The sequence below is a fragment of the Ochotona princeps genome, chromosome 2 (genome assembly GCF_030435755.1).
Source record: "Ochotona princeps isolate mOchPri1 chromosome 2, mOchPri1.hap1, whole genome shotgun sequence".
Lineage (NCBI taxonomy): Eukaryota > Metazoa > Chordata > Mammalia > Lagomorpha > Ochotonidae > Ochotona > Ochotona princeps.
In genome coordinates this window covers 38,715,335-38,741,893 of record NC_080833.1, presented here as the reverse complement: position 1 = coordinate 38,741,893, position 26,559 = coordinate 38,715,335, and the positions used below count along the sequence as shown (strand labels likewise).

Below are 26,559 nucleotides of genomic sequence, written 5' to 3'. Positions count from 1 at the left end.
TGAGAGGAGGAGAGATAGAGAGGAAGTGGAGCTGCCAGGATCAGAACCAGCGGCCATATGGGATCAAGGTGAGGACCTTAGCCACTAGGCCACGCCGCCAAGCCCCAATTTATGTTCTTATTCTGGGCAGTCCTGTTATGAGGAATTTCAGGCACAAAATCACTCATACCTTCCCTACCCAAAGTCTACGGTGTATCAATGAAACATAGAACTGTGGACGTCTACTATATCAAGAGCTTCCTACCCAGGTATTTACATGATTAGGACGGGGTAGTGCAGCTGTGAATTCATCAGTTAACTGAAGTGAAATGTACACCCATAGGGAGGTGTTGGCGGTGGTAACTGGGTCTCTGATCCTCGTCAGAGCCTGAAATGTTTGCATAAAGAGAATCTCCAGCACGCTGAATTCCTTTGGCCTTTGCAGTTGCTCTCCCAAAGAAGTCAATCAAGTCATCCAGCCTTATTTACCCGTTTTTATTCTGTTTCTCTGTCCTTTGATAATCAAGACACAATAGGTGATTAAACAAAAAAAAGGCTGTCAGTTTAAGAAGCTAATGGAGAAAAAAATACCCCCCTCTAAAAGCATCATTTATATGACTTCCTTCCACTGTTTAAATGGGACCCATAATTTGCGTTGATTACATTAAAATAAAAATCAGAGTGACTGCTGGATCAGGCAGTCAGGGGCCTAATCTGTACTGTATTTTCATTTCTTAGTAGGACTCTTGCTGTCTGGATATTAGGTCTTGGGGAGGAGGCCTTCACGTTCCTTCTCGTGGCCTGTCTCACCTCCCTCCTTCCCGAGTCTGCACCACAGGCTGCAGAGATGGGGCAGCACACAGCTTGCACACTCCAGGGATTGCCACCCTGATCCTCCCACCCAGTCTGAACTGAAGCTCTTTCCTGTGCAAGAAGTGAAGTGCCCTATTTTTCCATAGAGACAATGACCTTCTAAGAGAGTGCTCCCCATTCATGCTTTAGAGTCTAGTCCATTTTTGTCTTCCAGTTTTCCCCTTCTCCCTTGTGACAGTCATAACTCCTATTCTCAAGTCTGGGTTGAAAATGTAGTCCAATGGACAAAAATAAGGTAGCATATATTTTTGTGCCACTATATGCTGATAGATGCATAGTTAAAAATATTTGCCTTTTATTTTCCTTGGAGTTCTAGACAGATCTCTTTTCTTAACTGCCTAGGTCCCGCCATTGACTTGGAAAAAGTAAAGTCAGAATGTCTCGAGCCCGAGCCGGAGTTACGGAGCACTTTCAGTGAGGAAGCAAATACGTCGTCCTATTACCCCGCTCCTGCGCCTGTCATGGACAAGTATATCCTAGACAATGGCAAGGTAGTGTTTTAAGCTCAATATCCATTCCCTGCGAGTGTCTACTAGTCAGAGTAAAGATAAAAACTGTGGTGGGAGCTTCGGCACACAGCTTGACTGATTGGTCACTTGGCTAGCCCTGAGTAACTCGTTCCAGAATCTGCGTTATTACTAGAGTAGCTGTATCTTTACTGGCACTGGGACCTTTTCCTTTCTTCTTTTTCTTCTCTTTCTTTTCCATTAGTCAAAGCAGCAGCTGCAAAGTTAAGCTTGACATGTTAAAATTACTTACCAGTGAGAAAAATTTTGTTTTAAATCCCATAGCAGTTTTGTAAAAATCTAGCAGCCTATGAAACAATATAGTGCAAGTTTTAAATGTGAACTGGAAATAAACTGCCTGATAACAGCTTAGTTTATATAAACATGTTCATCACTTATAAAGTACATACATATTTAGCCAGTCTTAAGGATTCAGGACTGAATGACATGTACACCCCAACTTTAGGCTGCCTCCAAGGTATTGTGGTCAGTGGACCACAAAAATCCCAGGGCCACATGTAGCTCTTATATCATGAAAGAAAACTTAAGCATTATTAATAATTATATGGATACAGGGAGGAAAAGTAATGGGATAGCCTTTGGAAGTCTCAGGGTCAGACACGGGCGTAGCAGTGGGACAAGGAAGGAGAAGGTTCTGATGTTTTATTAACATTCCAACAACTGTATCTTTTTTTTTTTAAAGATTTATTTATTTTTATTACAAAGTCAGATATACAGAGAGGAGGAGAGACAGAGAGGAAGATCTTCTGTCCGATGATTCACTCCCCAAGTGAGCCGCAATGGCCAGTGCTGCGCCAATCCAAAGCCGGGAACCAGGAACCTCTTCCTGGTCTCCGACGCGGGTGCAGGAACCCAAACCTTTGGGCCATCCTCGACTGTTTTCCCAGGCCACAAGCAGGGAGCTGGATGGGAAGTGGAGCTGCCGGGATTAGAACCGGTAGAACCGGCGCCCATATGGGATCCTGGCATGTTCAAGGGGGGGGGGACTTTGTTGTGGGCTAAGGAGTTGGTTAGTACTCGCTAAACTGAGCACTACAGGTAATGGGCTTGGGGCTGAAAGCACCTGGTCTAATGGAACTCAGCTGTATCCAATATTGAGAGTGTGGGCTAAAGCGTAAACAAGAACTAGGTGAGAGGTCAAGAGTGGAGGCAGTAAAAGCAGGCCTCGAGAGAGGCCAGGGAGAGACATTTCCACCATCTCTGGTCTCCATGTCGGTGCCTCATCCCCAGATCCTTCGCCGTGCCACGATACCGGCTCAGCCGGCCGCGACAGGACTTTAGCCGCTAGGCCACGCCACCAGGCCCAACAACTTTATCATTGCGGAGGAGTGTCTCAGAGCCCCTTTGTCTCTATGTTGCAGCAGTGTGCCACCACGGCACATGTCATGTACATCGCCCCTCCCTCTCCCACTCGGCCATCCGTGTCAGTGTGTTTCTCTCGCCTCATGCTTCGGAAGGCCCCTTGTTTGCCTGGTGTCATTCCTTGGTGAGGTGATGCTAAAGATAAGGCTGTTTTATTAGTGTCTGTCCAGATGTATCACTGCAACTGCCCAACCTGAACCAAGGCAAACATTGTCCAACTGAGGTTCTTGTCCAGAGCGCTCTTGGATGTCCCGTCACTCCCCACATCTCCTGCAGAACGCAGCCTCCCCCTGCAAAGGCAGGCCCAAGGGGCCAGGCCACAGACCACACCCTGCTCCATTCACAGGCTTTGAAAGTTAGCTTTGCAGAGGAGAGGTGGAAGTAGGGAGCCTGGAACCTGAATTCCCAGGGCAACACTGCCTCTATCCTAACTGTGTGACCTTGGGTATCTCCTTCACCTCTGAGGGTTGATTGGAATGATGTTCTCCTTAGGCCTTCTGTGACTCAAACGGAGTATTTAAACTGAGTGAATCTTGTGCAGTTGAAGATAAAAGGAGAGACAGCTATTCTATGTTTGTTGATTTCCTTTTAGTCATGACCACTCCGTGTTGTGGAGTGACTAGAACCTTTTTCTTAAAGTACTATCCAAGAGGAATCGATTTCTCTGTTGCTTTGAAAGCTAATGGACAGTTTCAAAGTATTTCAGGAACCTCTTCTGCGAAAGTGTCATTCTTCCTGCTAACAATAGACCTCTCAACATATCATTTAGTTTTTGTATAAAAATTAAACAACAGATCTTAAATAACTAATTATTGAATTATGTGCCATCATGTTGGTATAAAAACAATCTGCTTTTTGTTTCCAACTAATTTATAGCCAGGAAGAGAAATTTAGTAAGGGGAAGAGAGGAAGCAGATCCGGTGGAAATGGCTGGCAGCTCCTTAGAAGAACATTCCCCACTTGCCAGAAGTAGCCCTTACTGTTCTTGATTCCACTGTCTTTTCTGGCCCTTACTTATGCCTACATAAGCAGAGGTCTGAAACGCCCCAGTGTCAGAAGCCCTGAAAGGGGATGCATTTCCCGACAGGACACCAGGTTAATCCCATAACAGCTTACAAAAGATTTATATTGGCCAAGTCCTGTCACCCCTGCATCATGCCACTGGTATGCTATGATCTCCATGCATGTTGTTGACCACATTGCTTGAGAGAAAGCATCACTTTGTCAAGACGCTGTATTTCAGAAACTTGCCAACCTGTAGAGTTCCAAAGATCATTGAAGCTGAAATAGTCTAATTGATGCTGACTGGGTAGGGAAGCACGTTCAGAGGAGACTTGTCTGCATGTATTTAAGAAATGAGTGTCAGGGAGTACCTGGAAGGGAAAGCTTCTGGTTTCCAGTTTAGTCCACAACATCCCTGCAAGCTGTACAGCGCTCCAAGTGACCCTGAGCTTTGCTGACCCCAGGGGCCCTGCTGTCTGATATCCCTGCATACTTCTGTGACTGGTCTTTCCCAGAGCCCTTTCTTTCTAGTCCATCAAGTTAACCTTTTGCTCATGCCAACATTAGGAGAGACGTTCACTTCTCAAGGAACAGCAGCTCGTTAGAACAATAAAAAAAAAAAAATCCAACGATATTCAGTTATCTTACCTATGTGCCTCAGTTCCTTCTTTGTGTTCGTTCAGACTGAAACTAATGGCTTTGCAGAGGTAGAAGAGGCAGAGCCTTGAACCCTGTGTACTACAAAGGGCCGATCCAAGAGATGAGGGCTGGAAGGGGCCTAGCCTTTCTGAAGAGGTGGCGGCTACTGGAGCAGTTAAGGAATGCTGCTCGGACTTTAAACTGGAACTTGAGAGATTAGCAGGTGTCCATTCCTGTGGCCGAGAATCTGGCTGTGAGCTGAGACCAGATGCAGAGAAAGAAGGCAGAGGGTGCACCATGTTATTGCTGCGTGTGTGCTGTTTTCTGGCATTTTACTCTTGTTTTGCTTCATTTAATTCTCAGAACAGTGGAAGGGTCAGAGAAGTGAAGTAGCAGCATGATTTCCCGTCAATCGAAGTACCAAGCTTTGCACTGGGGCTGGTGGCCCTGCTATTTCCATTACCCTGGAAAGAGAAGGCAGAGGGTGAGTTGAGGAACTCTATAAGGCGGTAGACATGGTAGGGAAATAAAGATTAGCAGACAGAGTGGAGATGTGGGCCTGCTGGGCCTTGGAAGCCAGGAAGAATGGAAGAGGAAAGATGTGGGAATTGATGTGTCAGGAGTCATTCAAAATTGCAGAGAATTAACACAAAAATTGCAGATTCACCTAGTCAAAGAACAAAAGTGACATTTTATGAGAATTAATGTCAGTGATTCTAATGAATTTGGGGTGCAGGGTGGGGAGGGAATTTTCCCTGTGCTAGTGGTGAACTGCCCTGGGGGTTGAGTACGGGCAGTGGCTAACAGGTGAGATGAAACTGCTAAAAGACAAATGAGCAATGGTGTTTCGCTGAGCATTTCAACCGTGCAATACCACTGTGACACTGTGACACTGGTTAGCCAGGGAGGCCCAAAGCGCATGAGCTTCAGGGTTGCCCTCACTCGGGTTTAAACCCTGACTCCAAAATGTGCTGATGAAGTGCCTTGGGAAGAGTCACTTAGTTTATTCGAAGCTCTGTTTATTTGTGCCTACTTCTTCACTTAAGGTCATTATAAGGATTAAATAAATTGATTGTACAGTACCTGGTTCATTATAGACATTCAAAAAAATTGTAGTATCCCTTTCCCTTGTAGATCATTGGCTAAAATGACTGGTGTCGTTTTCAAAGACTAATAAATTAGACATTTCCAGAAGAACAAGGCCCCAGGACACAAAAGAGCAGAGATCTTTGAAAAACTGAAGTTGTCTTCATCTCTCGGACTTGCTGAGTCAGAATTTAATCTAATTCAGAGTTCCTTATTTTTCCCCTGTCTCCGGAAGCTTGTGTGGGTGGCTTCAGAGTGTCATCAAGGGAGGTGACTCAGCAGCAGGGGACTTGTCCCCAACACACCCACCCAGCCTGGCACACAGGCTGCACCCCCACCACCATGTTCTGAGCTGCAGAAAAAGTCCAGGCTTGACCTTGGGGTGGATGCCTACTCAACGCCCAGGAACACGTCTCACACCAGAGCTGTGTACCTTTCCTGAGGCCTCTGGAGTGATTGCAGTGCTGAAGAGAGAAGCCTGGAGGATCTGCCTGCTGTCTGAATGATCTTTTGGGTTTGTTGTAGGTTTTTTTTTTTAAGTATTTATTTTTATTTGAAAGACACATTTACAGAGAGAATGAGATACAGAGAGAAAGGTCTTCCATCTGCTAGTTCACTCTCCAAATGACCACAACAACCAGAGCTGAGCCGATCTGAAGCCAGGAGCCAGGAGACTCCTCTGGGTTTCCCACGTGGATATCAGGAGGCCAAGGAATTGGGCCAGTCATCCTCTGCTGCTCTCCCAGAGTATAAGCAGAGAGCTGGATGGGAGGTAGAGCATTCAGGGCTGGAACAAGCACCCATATGGGATGCAAAGCTTAACACACCTGCTGAGCTGCTGCATCAGCCTCCTGAATGATCTTCTGAGCCAAAGGAGGTAAAGACAGACACGACGGATAGTTTAGGGAGTTTACTCGTGATCACGAGTGGACTGTGTTGCTGTTTTCTCTTTTTGTTTTTCTTTCTTTGATGGGTGAAATTGTTGGTGAAGAAAGATGTGATGCTGGCCAACCTGTCTGCACAGCTGTGGGTGCCCACCTTCCTTCCAACCAAGCCTCAAGAGAAGCACCTTCAGTGGTTTTTGGATCAGCAGTCCTGCCGACCTGCTGCATGTGTGTGCTGTCTCTCAGACCAGGATCGCTCCCAAAACGTCTCCTGCTGAGTTGACGCTGATGACTTGGAGGTCTTTCTGTAAATTCCGACCTTTGCCCCAGCAGTGCGGTGCTCCCTGACGCAGCCTTTTCTCTGTCCCTACAGAGAATGCTTCCTCCCGTCACAGACTCAGCAGAAGCACTATATCAAAGTCAAAGCTAATTTTTGTATTAAATGATTTAAGGTTAGTACATGGTTAGTGACTTGTCAGAAGAGCGAGAAAGGAGGACAGGTTTTAAAGCCTGTATGTAGCTCATTACTAGAACACTCTGGGTCTTTTGCATTTACCGGCTCTGCACTGAAAATTTCTTGGGTCATCTCTGCCTGAAGGACCATAAGATTGGGTTCCGATCCCTGTGCCCTCGGAATCAAAGCAAGTACATTGTGGCTGTTTTTAATTTGTTAAAATGGTAGGTATTCTGGGTGGAAAGAGCCCTGAGCTGAAACACAGCTCTGATGCCTCAGAGATGAGGAGGCCAAGACCCACACACGGCTCTCCTTCTGCCAGCCAGCATGGGGCTTCCAGGGTTGGGATTATTCAAGACACTTTAAACTCCCAGTGCCCTGGCCACACCCAGATCAAGCTGAGCCGAATCTCTGGGAGTGGAGCCCAGGCCCAGTGACTTTTCCAGTTCCCCAGATGATGGCTCCTGCACACAGCCAAGGCTGAGAACCTCTGTCCTGGGAAAGCGTGTATCCCATGATGCTCACATGAAAGAGAGAGGAGCCTGTCCTACAGCAGCACACGTTCCAAGCAGCCTTTCGTCACTCGCCAGCTGAGTGACCCACAGCCAGTCACACCTTTCCAACCCTGGTTTTTCTGACGTCTTCCACCCAGGGCTGCTATGCAGATTTGAGGTTAGTGACTGTAACCCACCAGGAAAAGGCCTGAAGTGGTATTTGTGATGTTCATCAAGTGGCAGCTGGCGTGACTCCCTTAGAGCCGGGCAGCCATGCTTTCTAAAAGGCAGGAGGAGCCTCCAGCTGTCCTCCCAGCGGACTAAGCAAGTGTCACTGTTCTGATTCGTTTCAGGTCCATCTGGGCAGTGGGATTTGGGTTGATGAGGAGAAATGGCACCAGCTACAAGTAACCCAAGGAGATTCCAAGTACACAAAGAACTTGGCCGTCATGATTTGGGGGACAGATGTTCTGAAGAACAGAAGCGTCACAGGAGTGGCCACAAAAAAAAAGAAGGACGCAGTCCCCAAGCCACCCCTCTCTCCTCACAAACTGAGCATCGTCAGAGGTGAGTCAGACTGGAGACGCCCTGGCTGAGTGTGGTCTTTACCTGCATTAAGCATCAACAGCAAACACTTCCTGGGCCTGGGCACCGGGGCATAGGAGCACACACACCAGGCATTCTGCAAGAGCACCCCACGTATAACTCAGATGTGCCATGCGCACAAGTACAGTTCAGGGCACTGGCATGCCCAGACGTGAATGATACCCTCAGCCAGCAAGTCGGGGAAGCATTCCTGGGTTGGGGACACCAAATGGGACCTTGAGGGTGTGTATCAAATGGAGACTCGATGTGTGTGGAAAGGTACCTCAGTGGCAGAAGTAACTGGAACAAAGGCCTGGAGGTGGACAGGCGGGAGCAGGCCAGGGCGGGGCCAGGAAACACAGGTCGTGGTAGCTGTGGGGTGGTACCTGCAGCAGTTCCTGTGGGGAAGGCCAACTGGCAGTCACAGCCTCAGCTTCTCCCTGGGGCTTGGGAGTGGTGGAAGAGCAGACAGAGACAGGCAGTCTTTGGTCTCTCTAGAGATAGGACTGTAGGCTGGACACCTTGCTCTGTCTCCCTCCCTGCTCTGTCTCCTTCTCCCCTGCCTCCTCTCCCGACTCCCCTTTCCCTTCTCTCTGGCCCCTGCCCTCCATCCATGTACTTCCCCCTTTGTGCCAGTAAACCTTTGCAGGGTTTGAGGACACAAGGAGGGAAAAGAGACAGTCTCGGGAAAGATGAACACAGCACAGCCAGATACTGTGTGGGCCACATAAACCCTGGAGGTAGCGAGGGAGAGGCAGCAGATAGAACGCAGGAATCGCTGATTATTTTGAGTACTTACTATGTTTCAGGTTCTTGCTTTTATTTTTGTTTAATATTTTTATGATTCTACTTAAAACAAAGCACTTTGACATAAAGCCACTTACTGTTCTGCTAACAATCCTATTTGTTAGTTACAGTTACTATTCATATTACAGATGAGGTAACAGATGCAGAGATGGTAAGTAATTTGCTGGGTGAAGGAAGGCTGGGAATCCAATAGAATCTGTGCCTTTTTTTAAATGTTCATTTTTATTGGAAAGGCAGATTTACAGAGAAAGAAGGAGCGACAGAAAGAGAGATCTTCTTTCAATTGGTTCATTCCCCAAATGGCTGCAACAGTTAGAACTGAGCCAAAAGGACGATGGGAACCAGAAACTTCTTCTAGGTCTCCTATCAGGGGCAGAGACTCAAGGCTGCTTCCCAGGACCATTAGCCAGAGGTGGGTCATAAACCAGTGCCAACTGGAATACCAGCACTGCAGTTGGAGGACTAGCTTGCTGTACCACCGTGTTAGCCCCTAGAATGTGTTCTCTTAACCACTATTCTTGAAGTATCCATGTCTCCAATGATCTGAAAAAAGAAAGGAGAGTCAGTCAGCCAACATGTATATTTTGAGCAGGCTGCTGTGCCAGGTTCTGGGGCAGACTGCATATATGTCCACCAGCAAGTTAGATGGTTTCAGGATCTGTTTAGAGAGGTGCCACTCAGGCTGGCTGTGGAAGAGGCAGCCCTGTGGTGTCTGAAGAGCTGATGAAGCAGGAAGAATAAAGGGCTAGAGTCAAAGTGTGAAGAAGCTCCCCACCCCGGGGGGGGGGGCAAGTGGCTGGGGAGTCAGGAGTGAGGTCCAAGGGGTGTGGAGGCCACAGTCAGCAGATAAGGTCCACTCTACTCCCTTGCCTGGAGTGCTTTGGATTAATTGATGTAGGCAGCATTCACCTGGTTGCTGTCTGAAATGAAGAAACGTGATTTGGAAGGTAGCCCTGAGCAAGGGGCCTCTGTGGGCCACATGGCAGGTGGCTGGCCTGTCCCACATGGCAGGTGGCTGGCCTCTGATGATGCTACACTTGTTGGAAGGTGACTTGGCAAGTCCCAGGTGCCTTTAGGTAATTGACCGTCCTGTAGACCTGTTATATACATAACCACCTGCAGTGGCTCTGCCTCCAGGACCCAGAACCCATCCATGCCTTTGTTGCCCAGCACAGTACCTAGCACACAGTGTGAGGACTGAGCAAATGAAATCCACAAGCCCTACTGAGGGTTGGGATTCTTTCTTGCGAAGCACCATCCCTGCACTGCTCAGCCACCCCGGCTCAAGACTTCCCCTGAACACAGCCAGGGCTCCCCAGGAGCTCAGCAAGGAAACCACCTAGAAAAGTGCTTCTGGGCTTTGCAGCTTCAGCTGTGACACCATCACTGTTTTTAACCCCCACTGGGACTCGGTTTTCCTCCCTGATCTGCTTCCTGGCTTACCAATCCTTTTTTTAAGTCTCAAAGTTTCCCAGACATGGTAATCCACACCTGGCTGTATGTCACAGTGTGGTCTTGTCTCTTATGGAGAAAAAAGGAAAGCAATTTCTTCCACTGTTAACCACCACACCTACAGACTTAACTAAATCCCCCATGCTTCTGCCTCATGTCTCAAAGGAGTTTCCTTGTGTTATTGGGGGCAGATGATCCTTTCCATCTGGGCTCCGGATCCCCACTCACCTGACTCCCTAAGTGCCTTGTTCCTCCAGTTACATTCCTGCTCTACTGGTTCCTTCCTGGTTTAGTTTAATATATCGCTTAGTATAATAGCAAACCAAACCCTCCTTAGAGGCCACTTCTGCCCCCCAAGCTGCTGTGGTGTCTCTTCGCTTGCTCATCTAGGCTTCTTGAAAAGCCTGCCTCCATCCTCTGCCTGTGTGCACAGCAGTGCCCAGCCACATGCCTTCCATCTGGCCTCCTGCTGCTTCTGCTGTCACTGGTCACTTGAGGGTCTCTGGTGACTTTCTCGTTTTCACCTCTGCACTGTTTAACAAGAGTGTTGCTCCTTTTCTGAGCAATCCATCTGGGATCTCTTCTCGCCCCTCTGGCTGCTCAGTCTCCTTGGCAGACCTCTCCTCTATGCGCCCTCGTACCCCGCAAAGCTTCCCTCTGCTGACCTTGTCTTCTCCCATCATTCCCATTGCTTTCAGAGTATCCAAGGCTCTGGGTTGGAATCCTTGTGCTGCCTGGTACGTGCTGATCCAGCCCCTGGGAACCCCTCTGATCTCATCCTGCACCACCACACTTCCCATTTCCCACCACACTATTGCCACATAGGCCTTCTTCGAACACCTTCCTGATGCTACTGCTAGCCGTGTCCCTCCTCCTGGTCCACACTCGGCCTCCCTAGCCCTTCCAATCCTGAGTAGCTACTCCATTGCTCTCTTTCACATCACCCACTCAGTCTCCACATAGTATTTCTTGTTTACATGGTAATTGCCTTCTTATTTTCTCCTCCTGTCATCAGGACTCTCAAATAGTAAATGTTTAATAAATAGTTTTGAATCAGTGAATGATGGTCTTCAGAACTGTATTTTATCTTAGGACACTGGTCTTGGTGTCCTCACCTGTGTGTCCTGACACCCATCAGTTATCTCATAGATGTCCCCAGCGTATTGGCAGACAACAGCTCTCATAGCCCGCCACTCCCCCTTCAGTAGGAGACTTTGCCTGTCTGTCTTGGTGAATGGCACCTCTGGCCGGGAACTCAGGCCTCACCCTTGCTCCTCCACGTGCTTCACTCACCTGTTTTCTGCCTGCCATTTCGTCCTGACAGCTCCCATACTCCCTGCTCCTTTCTGCAACCAAAATGATCTTGTCCGAGCTAGAGTTAATCCTGTCACAGCTAACCTAGAGTGGTCATGACTGAAGGGCAAGCTTGTGAACATGCCATTAAAAAGACCCTCATTAATCTGACTCCTGACTGTACCTCCAGCCTGATTTTTCTGCAGTGTTCCCCTTGAAATTTTATGTTATTGCTATCAATGAGCTGCTGTATTCCCTGAGCAAAATTTCTCCCCTCTACCCTCTACACGTGCTGTGACTGATACTGGGAAAACAGTGATTCTATAACCTCCACCAACCCTGCTTGCTCAGCCAAATGCCTCTACCCACCCTTTCTACTGAGCTGACTTCTCCTCTCTCCAGAAGCCATACCTAACCTCCTAGGGTGGATGAGTGCATCTGTCTCTGATTTCTTCTTTGCCTTCCAGAAGCCTTGTCTAAATAAATGCTTATCATGTAATTGACTTGCAACGTCAGATAATCAAGTAGAATCAGAACCAAGCTAATCTGGGATGTCAAATTCAGGGTGATCACTGAGCTTGTCTCCTATGCTACTATTTCCACCTCACTATTGGAGAAACTCTATCTTGCATTTGGCTGATTTTTCCCATGCAAGCAATCTGCTGGATTGAGATTGTTTGTGTCTGTATTATCTGATTAAGTGTAGCACCTTTACTCACATCTGCTGTATAAAAAATGGCAGAAGCCTTTGTGTTCACAAGGTTGGTGAAGACTTCTTGTTCCCTTGAACACTAAACATCACTCCCTACTGGACAGCAGAAGGATGGCACGCTGTCACCCATGCCCTTAGGAAGATGAAAGCAAGAGAGCTCCAGCAGAGACTGGCTGTAACAGCAAGCTCCAGAATGACAGCCAGGCCTTGGAAGGGCGCATGACCTTTGGCAGAGTGGCTGGGTTTTCTAAATGAGCCACAGCATTGTGTTCTGGTTAATTTTTATAACTTTTCTTAATAGGACACATTAGCGCTGTTATAAACCTTGTTAATTAAGCAATAATCTCAAATGCTCCCTCGCAGAGGGAGACATTCCCGGCAACTGCAGGTGATTAATATCTGAAGTCTAACGAAGGCTTTTAATCAACCTGAGGAGCCATTTGGCTCTTTTCCCTCAGGAAATGAAAAGGGTTGGAATCTGGGAACTGAGAGTGGAGAGTTCCTCTGAAAAATCTTCCTCCATTTATTCCTTTCTGCCTCTTCTCCACTCAGTCTTGGGACTCTCGGGCCCTCACGCCCACTTTATTGCCTTCCCTTTCTTCCTCTTTTGCCCCCTCACCTTCCTCTTCTGCTCTTCAGAGAACTCAGTCTTGACACTACAAGGATTTCCTGAGATTCTGTAGGAGTGGGGGCCCTTGTTTCTCCCAAGGGCCAAACTTATACCATCATTTGTGGGCCATGCAAAATTATCAACTTAAAAATTAAGTCCACTCTATATTTGTTGAGCTTGGATCTAACTGAAATTGCCTTGGCAGGGTCAGATCAAACAATTTTGCAGACCACAAAGGCCCATGAGCCAGAATTCCCCACACTCCTGACTAGGAGGGCATCTTCCTTTTGCAAATAATGACCATGAGATCCAAAGGGGTTCCCCTTAGAGAGTGTGCAGTGTCTAGGGTTAGAGCCACATTTGAACTCATAACGTCTCATTCGAACTGTCTTCCACCTTGATTCAGGTTTGGCAAGGACCGTATGAGCGTTTGCTTTTCTCACTCAGCATTGGGAAAGGAACCCAAGAGTCCCAGTCTGCACTGCGAGATGATGTGGTTTACATTTTTGATACATTATGTTTAATGCTTTGACAGAGAGAAAACCTCAGGCAGCTTGTGGGAACATGACCAGTAAACAATAGATGACTCCACCTTATATCCAGGAGGTTCCAAGAAGGCTGCATCTGGGAGAATGAATGGGATATGGGCTGTTGAAGGGTGGGGCCCAGATGTCAGGGCAGAAATGAACCAAGACACTGGTTCATGATATAGGTTGGAAAAGAAGGGAAATCTCACATGGACATAGCATAAACGGGGCTGGAGAGGTGAAACCACCCACTGTCTTGACATTCTCAGTATTTCTGGAAAGGCCTATACAAAATGAAACAAGGCTTAGTTAGGCTGAGGAGTGTGCATAAGGCAGTAGAGGGCAGTTCAAAGCGTTAAGATGCCTCTGTGGCAAATCCTTCTTGGTAGGGAAGATGGGGTGCCCCAGGGGAAGAACACTTCCAGCACCTGTGCCTGCCACTGGTGTACCTGCAGCCCAGCTGGCTCCCTGCCCAGGCACATGTAGGAATGTGGGAGGCAGCACTGGAACCTACCCCATATGTACAGGCTCTTTCTAGAAGATTGAGTCTTCTCACAGAAGTGGAGGAGTCAGTACAAGTTAGTCTTCATCATGCCTGCCAGTGTCGACATGCTGCTTCTCTGAGATTACCTGCTGTGGGCTGGCTTGGTAAAGACAAGACTTGGCTTATTCTCCATAGAAATATCTGTTTTATAAAGTAAGGAGACCCAGACTCAGAAAACAACATTTATGCCCATGATAGCATACCTCATCCAAAACCTGGTCCACTTATTTCCCAAGTTTTTATGCTTTCCAGGAAAAAATATTCATTCAGTTAACACATATTTATTTATTTATTCCTTTTATCGTGCCAAATACTGAATGAGGCCCTGGGAGTTAATAGTTGTGTATACATAAACTAATTAGGTATATCCACACAGTTGCATCTTTCCCTACAATTTGAAGGTGTATAAAATGATTATGCACATGCCTCATAATAGCCTTGGAAAGAGAATCCATGGCTTCTCTTCCTTGCTTATGAGTTAAGAAATTTGGGACACTAACTAGTTTTATGTCCTCAGGCGTGGCTCTGAAATCAGCCCATGAAATTAGACTCCAGCCAAGCCACTGTCTAGGGCTGGCTGGTAGCTTCATTACCGTGCATGGTAGGTGGACTGCGTGAGAGAGTGGCTGTCTTTAGTAATTTTACAATGAGGCAGCACTTCACACCCACCAGGTTGTCAAAATCTTAATAATGTGACAATGTCAAGCGCTGCTACAGATACGGGTAACCCATACTTGCATACGGTGCAGCTAAGAGTGCCAGTCAGCACATCCACCTTGGAAGAACAGTTTGCTAAGCATCACCTAGTAAAATAGCCTATGCACACACCTTAACATTCAGCAGCTCCTCACCCAATGCGATACTAAAGAAGTTCCTACAATGGTGACCCCACAGACATGTGCCAGGGTGTTCATGAATGCAAAACCCAGTGTTCTCTGACAATAAAATGCATTTAAAAATGTGTGGTACACTCCTGCCATAGAACACCACTCCTCAGTGACCCCCAGCTCTGCTCTTCATAGATGAATCCCTAGGCTGTAGCAGTGACTGAGAGAAAGCAAGTCAGAATGATATGGAGATATTGACATATTTATCAAAAGGCTGAAAACAGGAAGGAAACACCATGTGTCATTTATACAAATATACCTAAATGTGAACATGAGAAAAGATGAAGAGCAAAGTTCCAGGGTAGTAGTTACCACTGGTGAGGGAGGGGAGTGCCATCCAAGGGTTTCATTGAGACCAACAAAGTCCCATTTTAAGCAAGGTGAGCACATGAGTGTTTTTGGCATCATTTCTAACCTGTGGGTACACAGTGTGTATCTGTGGTTTTCTAAGTACATCTCGTGGTACAAATTTAAAAATCACAGCTCTGCCAGATATGTGACTTGAGATGTCAGGAGGCCCACGCTCCCCTGAAAGAGTTATTCTCAAATTCGCTATTAATCCTTGGTCTTCTTGTTTGTTTTGCCTGTCTAGAGTGTTTGTATGACCGAATAGCACAAGAAACTGTGGACGAAACTGAAATTGCACAGAGACTCTCCAAAGTCAACAAGTACATCTGTGAAAAAATCATGGATATCAATAAATCCTGTAAAAATGAAGAACGAAGGGAAGCAAAGTACAATTTGCAATAAACTTTGGGTTTTTTTCATAAAGCCTGAGTGTTTTCCTTGTGTGGCGTGTGACTTGCGGCCTTGGCACTATCCAGACCAGATCCCACAATGCCCAGTGGTGTGCGGACAGGGAACCAGTAGGATTCTGGGGTCACAGACTCATCTGAACTTGGACTTCTCACTCCAAAGAAGGAAGAGGGATCTGCTGAGACGGAGGTGGCAGCTGCGCCAGCGTCATTACGGGGATGGGGAAGGCTCTCTTTCCCCCGGGGAGTGTGGTGTCTGCAATACCAATCACTTGAGCAGGACTGGAACGGATATTTTGACCATCCCAGGACTTTGATCCTGTTCTTCTATTTTGTTCTATAATAAAGTTTCATTAATTCTTTGATGTAGACTACCATTATCCTCATTTATTTATAACGTAAATATTCAGCAGAGGTCACCCATGTATTGTACGGCCTTTGGTGCCTCCTTTTCAGGGGAGGTGCCATCATGAAGTCTGAAGGAGGGAAGACCCACAGTGGAGGGGCTTACTGTCTGTGGATTTGAATAGTGTGACCACAGCAGGCGCTTTTCCTGATAACCACCTTTCTCAGTCAGCTGAAATTCGGCTTCCCTGATCATTCAATCTGAGCTGTAAGGGAACAATAATCTTAGGTGGGGGCAGGGTTCCATTTGAGAGGTAAGGATCATGTTACCTGGTATCAGGTCTTTCATTCTATCTGGTATCCTAAAACGATCTTTCAGGTTTCATAGTTTCTGTGTGGTTCTTTGATGAGTCTCTAAGATGCCTGGCACACGTCTGGCTAACAACAGTAGACCTTCCCACTGATGTGCAGTTTTCTTCTTGCAATGCCTGTGAGGTAAGCATGATATGTTGGGCTTTGGGCCAACACATCTAGGTTCCAGGACTGGCTACCCTGCTTGCTTGGATCTTAACTTAATCTCTCTGACTATCCATTTTCTATTCTATAAAAGGAAATAATGTCTAACTTGCAGAGTGGCTGTAGGAATTATATATATACATATATACAGAGAGAGAGTTCAATAAATGTTGGCCATTTTTATTCACTTCTGGTTATTGGCTTCAGTTATTTGGCTGGATACTTTGGCCTCTGGCTTTCCCAACAGATTATGCATTGTTCATAGTGATCTGTGGTGAAAACTTCAGGTTATCATAATAGGTAGAAGAGGTGACTAGCACTGTGAGATAAAATAACTTAAAAGTAAAATAAAATAACTCTTATTTCATACAATTATCTGTTATGTGAGTTGTATGTGCTCAGTAAGAAGTTTGTATATGGGAACTTTCTGTTAGGGAATTATCATAACTGTCCACAGACTACCAGTGTGATCTTGGGCCAATAGTTTAACTTCTCAGAGTCCTGAGCCATGCAACAAGGAAAATAATGAAGGAATAGGAACAGACTATGTACCAGGACTTTTCCAAGTGCTGTAGTTGAGTTCCTTCATTTCCCTGTGTAAGTAAAGTTCTTGGCACTTGGTAGGTGTCCAGTAAACTCTTGTTCAGATGTGCTTTAATGGTGTGAGCTTGAGTAGTGTGGAATGCTTGAGAAACTGTAGAAAGGTGTGTGTCGTTCTTGAGCTCATCTGGACAAACAGGGCATGTACACTCGCCTTCAAAACAAACAGTAACTGCTTTAGGGGAGCCTTTAGGTTCAAGGGGGAAATAGATGTGGAAATACCCACAAGGAAAATGGCATAATTAACTGTGAAAATATATTGTGATGTCTGGTGCCTATGTGAGGGACAGAAGACTAGGATCTGGGTGCAAGTCCTGGCTTGACAGGTCCAGGAAGGTCAGTGACTTCTTGGAATCTTGCTTCTTCTAACGTGGACATAATGATCCCTAACAGGGGGCTGTGGTGGAGAGTAATGGAGATAATATCTGGGAAAGACCTGTTGGTCGTGAAGACCTGTGCAGGTATTAGATATCATTCTTGATGTATAAAGACAAAATGAAGTCCAAAGTGAATGTGATGGGCAAATGCACTGGTAAGAGCCACTCTTGGTGAGGAATCCAGAGGTTTCATGAAGCAGTTGGATTGCGAGGCTGTGTACTTTCAGAGTGTGTTTAAGGATATTGCATCTAAATAATTAGTGAAAATATGTCTAATTCAAGCCATTTGAAAAAGTTATAAAAGTGCCATTCATAAGCATTCATAATTTTGTTTTTATTTATTTTTTGTATTTTTATTGTTATGATTCTCTGTGATAGAGTTAGGTATAGGGATTCCCTCCTCTACTTCCCCATTAATTCCACATAGACACACCATTTCTCCCACTTCGTTACAATAGCGCAGTCCTTCAGCAATAGTTACAAATCCAACATTCTGCTGTTTACTTGTATCATGGCATTATGATAGGCAATGGTAAAAAATCAAGTATCATATCGTCAAGGTATGTTTACCAGTTTCATTGTGAGTCCTTTCATTCAGGCTATATCTTCACTTTCCAATATGCTAGTTTCTGTTATATAGTTCATCTATGAGAATGTATGTATGTACATGTTTGCCTGTATATCTATTTGTCTTATAATTTACATGAATGTTGCCTTATATCAGAGAGAACATATAGTATTTGTCCTTTGGGAAATGGCTTATTTCACTGAACATAATGGTCTCCAGTTGGAACAATTCTGTTGCAAATGGTAAAATTTCATTCTGTTGAATGACTGAGTAGTGTTCCATGGAATAGATTTACCACAGTTTCTTTATCTATTCCTCTTTCGAAGGGCATCTAAGTTGTTTATAATTTCATTTTTGTTACAGCCAAGAACAGGCACAAAACTATATCCTGTGTAGCAGAGTGCTTGCCAAACTTGCCCAAATGGAAAAATATGCTAAAGTGCTTAAAATACAGATTCCTGGGCTTTGGCTTGCAGCGTCTGACCCAGTAGCTTTGGGACAAAATTAGAAATATTTACTTTAACAAAAATACCACTCTTCAAAAATGCCAACATAGTAGAACTAGTTATATCCACTTTAGTGAATAAATCAGAATATATTCTAGGTTTCAAACAGATACAACTGGAGGCTGAAACAATGGCTCAGTTGGCTAATCCTCTGCCTGCAAGTGCCAGCATCCCTTATGAGTACTGGTTCATGTCCTGGCTGCTCCACTTTTTTTTTTTTTTTTAAGATATTCTTTGAAAGTCAGAGCTATAGAGAGAGCCAAGAAGAGAGAGAGATCTTCCATCCACTGTTTCAGTCCCCAAATGGCTGTAATGGCCAGAACTGGGCCAGTCAGAAGCCAGGAACGAGGAGCTTACCCTGGGACTCCTATGTGGGTTTAGGTGTCCAACAATCTGGGCAATCCTCCAGTACTTTCCCAGGTGCTTAAGGAGGGAGTTTAATCAGACAAGGAGCACCAGGACTCCCTATGGGGTGTCGGCATGGCAGGCAGCCTCTTCGTCTACTTAAAGGATTGTGAAAGGAACCACGAATGTAATTAGAATTTCTCATGAGAGTGGCACAAGGCCCTCAGATCTGGCATGGATTCCTCTCCTGTCCTCTCCCTACTGGAGCACTGATGTGTGCATGTGTTATTTGCCTTTCTAGAAGCCTTGTGCTTATCCCCCGTCCCTGCTCCCCACTCCCCCGGCCCTGCTCCCCACTCCCTCGGCCCTGCTCCCCACTCTCTCATCCCTGCTCCCCACCCACCCAGGTGGTGCATTTGCCATTGCTGACCAGTGAAAATCAGATGGAGACTTTCATGTGTCGTTGCTTGTCCCCATCTTGGTTTCTGTCATTTGCTTAGGGTGGGCTACCTCACCCAGCAGGAATGACATGTTTACCACTCTCTTCACTTATGCTGTGTGTGGCTATTCGCTCCATTATTCTGCCAACTTAACAGGCACAAAATTACATTTTCTTTGACTATTATCAGCTGCACACCCCTCAGGCGTTCGTTTCTTCTTCACAGGAAAGAAGAACTTCTATAAAACCTGTAAGCATTTCTGTTTTGTTTTCTCCTGGTTCAGTGCGTTGACCTCAAGCCTGTACGTTTTGTTCTCGTGTCTATAAACGGAGACACCAACAGATATTCTTGTTCCTTCTCTGGAAAGCACGACGGGTTCCCGCCAGGTGGGTCTGTAGGCCCACAGACTCTAAGACTCACAGTGTGCTTCAGGCTTCTCCTCTCAGCTCCTCCCACTGGAAGCAGGTCCCTTGCAAGGCAAGGCTGTGTGTACCTCCAGACACCACCGCTCCTCCCAGTCAGTTCTTGCTATCGCTACTGTGTTCCTGTGCTGAGCCAAAATACTACCTCTGTAACTTCTAAAGTAGCTCACATTCCTCCAACTCAAAGCCACACAGAGTCCTTCTCTTCAGAGCCATTGGTGGAGCTGAGGCTGGCTACCACTGCTGCCCAGCTAAGTAGCTCAAATGCTGTCCCACCACTTCTCAAGAGGGAAGCTGTGTGGCAGAGGGCAGGGAGACTGGCTTTAGAGAGCTCTGTGCTCAGATCTCCTAGAAATGCCGCCTCGTAGTGGTTATGGTAATCCGCATGGCCAGCCACTGTGTCTGACCTACAATCCTGGCCTCCAGGAGATGGGAGATCTTTTTCTTCTCCTTTTTCTCCCCTCTCATCTGAACAGTTTGTTTTTAAGAGTTGCTCTTTCTCTCAGCTGTGTGTCTATAATTCACTTCTTAAATAAGTTACAAGACTTTGCGTCCATCCCTGTACCATTTCATCTTATTGATTGCAGACCAGCATTCCAACTGGTTGAGATCATTTTCATGTTTGTTTAAATCACAAGAGTTATTTTAACCAAAACCAAAGCCTGAAAGGAAAAACCAGCCACAGGCCTGAGAGCCAAGCCTGTGTCCATGTTCGCTGCTGAGTGCCCCTCCTGCACGGCTGCTGGCCATACCTTTTGTTCACGACAGTCCTGGTCAGTGTCTCTCCTCCTTGTTCAGTTTCCACCTCTGCAGCCTGACTGTCCTGTCAGTGTACTCCCCTTCCCGGCCCCAGCTGTGATTCACTTCTTAGCTCTTAGTTTTATATCTTGTGTCTCTTGTTTCCCAACTTTCAGGATTGTGCTGCCATCATTTATGGATGTGTTCCTTATGGTGCTTTCTGTTTCTTTTTGGAATAAATTCTCAGGAGTGTATGATGTGGGTTAAAAGGGCAAGAAGGCTTTTCCAGTCCTTTCCATGTGTTGCTATGTTGCTTCCCAAACCGTTGAACACATCCAGCACTCTGGTGTATGCCTGATATCTCCCCATAGCTTTATCACTATCTGGAACTTTTTTAAAGTTTGGTGAAATTGCTTCTGATCCACATGGACTTTTTTTTAGCTTTCTCCTAAGCACACATTTGGGTGTTTGAGGGGTGCCGTTGGAATTTCATTCTATGTTACAGCCTTCCTCCAAGTTTTACGCTATACAGATGTAATTGTTCCTATTTTGTCCAAGCTATTGGTAATAATAATGATATTCAAGCACAGACAAAAGCCTGTGTTCTTTGAGTAGGAAACACTCTCTTAGTGTCCTTAACTAGCTTTTGCAGAGCTGGATGCTTGCAGCAGCTAGGACTCTCCCAACAGTCATGGACCGGGGAGGGCTCTGGGGTGTGACATTTGAGCTGACCAGGAAGGATGTGGAGGGCTATGAGATGCTCTGTCCTCTCTCCATCCCTCCATCCAGTCACCTGGCCTGTGCGCAGCGCTCTGCCAGGCACTGCTGTTCTGATCAGATCCAGTGTGGCTCTGAGGGCTGTGTTCTTTCACCACACACAGAAATCACAAAGGTGTGTTTTAAATAAACTTCCAGATGATGCTGACACTGCTGGTTCGGGAGCTACGATGTGAGAATTACAGCTCTAAGCAATTCCACTCTCTCATATCGTCAGCATAACAAGTGGCATGTAATTGCATCTTGGTGGTTTCAAACCAACATACATGGCCAATAAGGGCTGTGAATAAGCGGGCAGGAAGGCAGGCCAAGTGCCTGAGGTTGGAAGACAACTTAGCCATGCAATGCCATGTCATGTCAGAGTGAGCCCAGCACTTTGGAACTCGTCTTTCCACGTGGTTAATGGCGTGGCTACCCTGGGTTCTTCCTGCTTCTCAGGGATCGTGGTGGTTTAAATGAGTTTGTGGAAGAAAGGGTGCTTCATCTCAAGTAAATTTAGAAGTCCCAAGAATCAAGAGCAAGACATTCCTATTTCATTCGTTTTCTATGCAAATTTTCTGTGTGTCTAAGACATGACGAAAAGATGCGGACCAGACCGCTGCTTTCTCCCTCTCCACCGCTACCTACCCACTCCACACAAAGGAAAGCTGCAATTGTCAAGTTGTCAATATTCTGCTTCTGTGCCTATCTGAATTATCTGAATAATTCACCAACGGAATCATAATGATTTTCACCAACCATGTTAACCTCTTCTTTGTATTTCCAGAACATGACAAACTGTAGACACCCATCTAGAAACTGCTGAATAAATGCATGGCATCCCTGTGTGGGTTCAGTCCCTGCAGAGGCATGCCAGAGCAGATGCAGAACCTAGGGCTGCATGGACCTGGCTGCCCTAGGCTGTCCCCATCTCAGCCATCTCATGCCCAGTCTGGTTCCTACTTGGCAGTGCTCTCAACACCCCATTCATCTCTTACCTGAGTTATTCCAGTTGCCTCCTTGGCTCCCCTTCTACTCACCATGATACCAGCACAGGTTTTTTTTCTTTTGAAGATTTATTGGAATGGCAGGTTTACAGAGAGAAGCAGAGACAGAGAGAAAGATCGTCCATCTGTTGATTTACTCTCCAATGGGCCACAACAGCCAGAACTGAGTCCATCTGAAGCCAGGAACCTCCTCTGAATCTCCCATGCAGATGCAGGGTCCCAAGGCTTCGGGTCATCCTCTACTGCTTTCCCAGGCATAAGAAGTGAGCTGGATGGGAAGTGGAGCAGCCTGGGCACAAATTGCCCATATGGCATCCTGGTGGTTGCAAGATAGGAATTTAGCCACTGAGCTATTGCACTGGGCCCAGCATGGTCTTTCTTTTCTTTTCTTTTTTTTTTTTAAAGATTTATCCATTTTATTACAGCCAGATATACACAGAGGAGGAGAGACAGAGAGGAAGATCTTCCGTCCGATGTTTCACTCCCCAAGTGAGCCGCAACGGGCCGGTGCGCACCGATCAGAAGCAGGGAACCTGGAACCTCTTCCAGGTCTCCCACGCGGGTGCAGTGTCCCAATGCACTGGGCCATCCTCAACTGCTTTCCCAGGCCACAAGCAGGGAGCTGGATGGGAAGTGGAGCTGCCGGGATTAGAACCGGCGCCCATATGGGATCCCGGGGCTTTCAAGGCGAGGACTTTAGCAGCTAGGCCACACCGCCGGGCCCATCAGCATGGTCTTTCTAAGGCACCAGGTCCCAGACTGCAGTCTCTGTCCATGACTGTCAAGTCCAATGTCTTAGTCTCGACCAAAAAGCCCTGCATGATCTGGGCCCCACCCGCCTCTCCAGTCTTGTCTCCCAGTACTGTCTTCATCTTTGGTTAAGGAGGTGGATTCCCACAGTTCCATACCATTGCCTCCCTCCCTCCCACCTGCCCCCGATATGTTCTTTCCCTTGAGTGGTAGCAAGGCCTGAGAAGTGAAAAATGAGAGCCTCAAATGAGAGGCCATCACAGCTGGTGAAAGCAGGGAAGCTAAAATTCTTTTCTCCAAGGGGTCTTTAAATTATTTTCATTTTGCTGACTTGTACACTTTTCTGAGCCTCGGGAGACAGTTATAGGCCATTTAAGCAGAAAGCCTCATTGGAGCCAATCTTGGAGAGGAAGAGATTTAACCCTGTGCAGCCCAGTCTGTTGCAGTCCTCCAGGAGGGCTGGGGTTGGGAGGAGGAGAACCTCCCTTCACAGTGGGCCTACCTTCCAGAGAGCCTAGTTCTTTGTCAAGTAGAGTCTACTAAGAGGCCCAGTGTTGCTAGCCAGGAGCACCGTGGAACAGAGCCAAGACTGGAAGATGGTTTCCCTGTTTTCCTTTTTTTTTTCCTTTATTTTTTTGAGAGAACATGAGCACACAGTTAATGGGAGAGTTTAGATTCAAATCCAAGTCCTTCTGAAACCAAATCCATTGTTGTCTTTATTGTGGTCTAGTTTTCTAGTAATCAACACTGATGGAGAGTCAGCCGAGTGCCAGACCCTGTGCTATGGGACAAAGTCAGAGACTTCTTTTCCTGCCCCGGGTGGATGCTAGCCTGCCTTTCTTAAGTAACACAGACTGGTGCAAAGACGGAAGGCAATGTTTGACAACAGGTTAATTGTGCTTAGCTGTATACACATGTGTTTACACATATATCCACAATACATTCACACACACACACACACACACACACACACACAAATTGCGTTCATACAGTCAAATATCAAGCAGTGAAATAGCCATAGCTCTATCTGTCAGCATAAATAAACCTCAAAGTCATAATGTAGAATTTAAAAAGCAATGATGGAGTGAAATATGGAGTTTGAGACTATATATGTAACATCTTTTAAAAGATTTCTTTATTTGAAAGCCTTATACAGAATGGAGAAAGAGAGAATGAATATCTTCCATCCCCTCAATGTTTACAATGGTCAGGAATGGGCCAGGCTGAACATGCTGAAGACAGTAGCCAGCAACGTCATCTGCTCACCTCTCTCAGCCTTCTCAGGCAGATTAGCAGGGAGCTGGGTGAGAAGTAGAGCAGCTGGGACTCAAACAAGCCCTCGCATCTAGAATAGCTGCATCCCGGTAGCAATGTGGCCCAGTGGGTCCCAACACCAGTTCCATATATAGGAAAACTATTTGTGCAGAACATATAGTATGTTGTGGATGGACATAACTGTGGGAAAACTTGGACATGAAGACCAGATGCCAATTTGGGGATTGTCCTTATCAGGGCTGGCATGCGGGAAAGAAGAAAAAGGCTTCTGCCACAGGAAGCACAGGGGTCTCAGGGGGCTGTGCCTTGGAGGGCAGCAGTATTTAGGCCAGGGATCCCCACCAGCCCTTGCTGATGCATCTTCCCAGTGGGTGTGCCAGTGGCCGCCTCACATGGCCTGCACAGGGACTCAGCTCGGGGAGTCCAGGTGCTTTGTAGACTGTGGAGATGGCACAGGTGTGGGAAGTGCAGCTGCTGCACATTTCTGTCTTCCCTTCGCGGCTCTGCCTGACGAGCATGATTTCCACGGCGACAGGTTCCTAACTCCCCTCTTGATCCCAGACTGAGCTGGGGAAACATTGCTGGTACTGAGCAAAAACCAGAGCTGATGAGAGCTGCCCTGGCCCTGCTTGCTCCCTTGGCCTGCCCTGTTGTCCATCTCCTGAGGACTGCTGGAACCCATGAGCGACAAGCAGCTTCTCCCAGGTTGCTGTACTATGCACAGTGGCTCCTACAGTCTGGTATTTAGGCGACAAGAATCAAGAAGAAGCTTGTTTCTTGGGCCCTATGGGCAGAAAATGTACGATGGTGAGCTCTGGTTCCTAGGCAAGCTACGCTCCTGGGTCAAGCTTTCCTACTAGAGTGGGTAGGACTGGGGGAGGAGGGATGGAGTCCTCTCCATGGCCCTGAACTTGACCCTCCTGCAGTCCCATGGGAGATGGGCACTGTCGCTTCCCTGTGAAGATGAGGATGACAAAGCTGGAGGATGTTAATGAGCAGAGCAGAATTTAAGTCTGTTAAGGATTCCAAGAATCACTGACCAAGATGTCTCCGTGAAGCAGAAGACAAAACTGGCCCCTGAGGAAGCGTGTGACCACAGGACGCATTTCTCTCCTTGCCAAGCAGTTGACGAGTGCTGAGGCCGGGCTGAAGAAGGATAGTCACATTCCAGAGCCCACCGGAGAGGCTGCCACTTGGAGCTCCTTTGTATTTTGCTTATGTAGTCTCTAATTAGTCTTTGCCTTAATTGCAAGATTTCCATACGCCCCGTGACTGCTATGCGCCCTGTCTGGGGACAAACACGTCCATCAATGCAAGGCAAATGGTAGCTGCTGCCTTGGCCCCTGCCATCCTGCTGGCTGGCTCCGCTGCTGCTCCTCCGGGGATGCAGCTTAGCTTCCCCTGTAAAAGTGCTCTGGGGCCCACATTTTAATCAAAAGCGTACCTGCCTCTAGGAAAAAGAGTAGGGGCACAGCTCAGAAGTGATTAAATTTAATAACCGAAAGACCAGAAAAAGGCTTCTTTGTAATGCATAATTTCACCAGATATTTATTTATTTCATCATGTGGCCACATTCTATATGCTATATGGGGACATTTTATTAAAAAACGCCGTTTATTTTAACAGCAGCAATAAGGGAAACACACACCTTTCTTCTCGCTTCTCCCCACCGTGTTAAAGGCATTTGTGGTTATTAAATTACACTTGAGTGGAGGAATGCCTGTCTCCAGATTCACTCTGAAGTATTTCAATAAAATGATCTCCAGTGTTTATTCACTCAGCAAAGACTCTCACCCGAAGCCCTTCTGGGCCAGGTGCCGAGCTGGCACCGGGATAATGAGGTGGCACAGGCACCTCCTGGAGCCTGGGGCAGGGAGGCCATAGGCGTGTCCTGACAGGCAGCCTGGGCCTGGCAGCAGTCTTAGCTTAGGAAGTGAATGGATGACTGAGGGCGTCAGTGGAGATGGAGCAGCGGCACATCACAGTGTGCCTTGGCCAGAACCGAAGCCGTACAGGAGCCACAGGTATGAAAGCACACAAGGCCGGTTCTCCCTGAGTCTCCTCAGAGCAGGTCCTGCTGCTCAGGTGAGAACCAGGCCGGTAGGCACACGCGGCGAGACAGTAGAGGCCAAGGCAGCAGCTGGAGGTGAGGCAGTGTCGAGGGGCCGTGCTCCAGTGCCCACTTGATCCAGCCCCTTGTGCACGCCAGGGGCTGCTCCCTGGAAATGCCCCTCTCCCATAGCTCTCCGTGCCCCTTGTCCTGTGGCGTGTCAGGCACTCTGCTCTCTGAGCACAGGAGTCACTCTGCGCTCCCCTCTGCCAGCCCAGCCCTTTCTGCCTTGAATGAATGCACACACAGCCAGCCTTCCTGGAGCACCTGCTTCGGAGGATGATTGCCTCCTCACACTCTTCCCCTCTTGGTTCTGGCTCGGCTCCCGGCCC

At 47.0% G+C, this 26,559-nt stretch overlaps 1 protein-coding gene across 3 annotated transcripts in view; it reads left to right on the top strand.

Annotated features, from left to right (window-relative positions):
* Window positions 1-26,559, top strand: part of BEND5 (BEN domain containing 5) — a 1,156,480-nt gene that overhangs the window by 990,070 nt on the left and 139,851 nt on the right. For 2 of the 3 annotated variants that reach the window (XM_058681329.1, XM_004598484.4), the window contains 3 exons: window positions 1,195-1,343; window positions 7,654-7,867; window positions 15,310-15,489. The exons of the other annotated variant lie outside the window; for it this stretch is intronic. In XM_058681329.1, coding sequence (XP_058537312.1) covers window positions 1,195-1,343; window positions 7,654-7,867; window positions 15,310-15,467 — 521 coding nt within the window. In that variant the 3' untranslated portion in view covers window positions 15,468-15,489. Of the gene's footprint in view, window positions 1-1,194; window positions 1,344-7,653; window positions 7,868-15,309; window positions 15,490-26,559 lie in introns of those variants that run through there. 3 annotated transcript variants of the gene reach the window in all.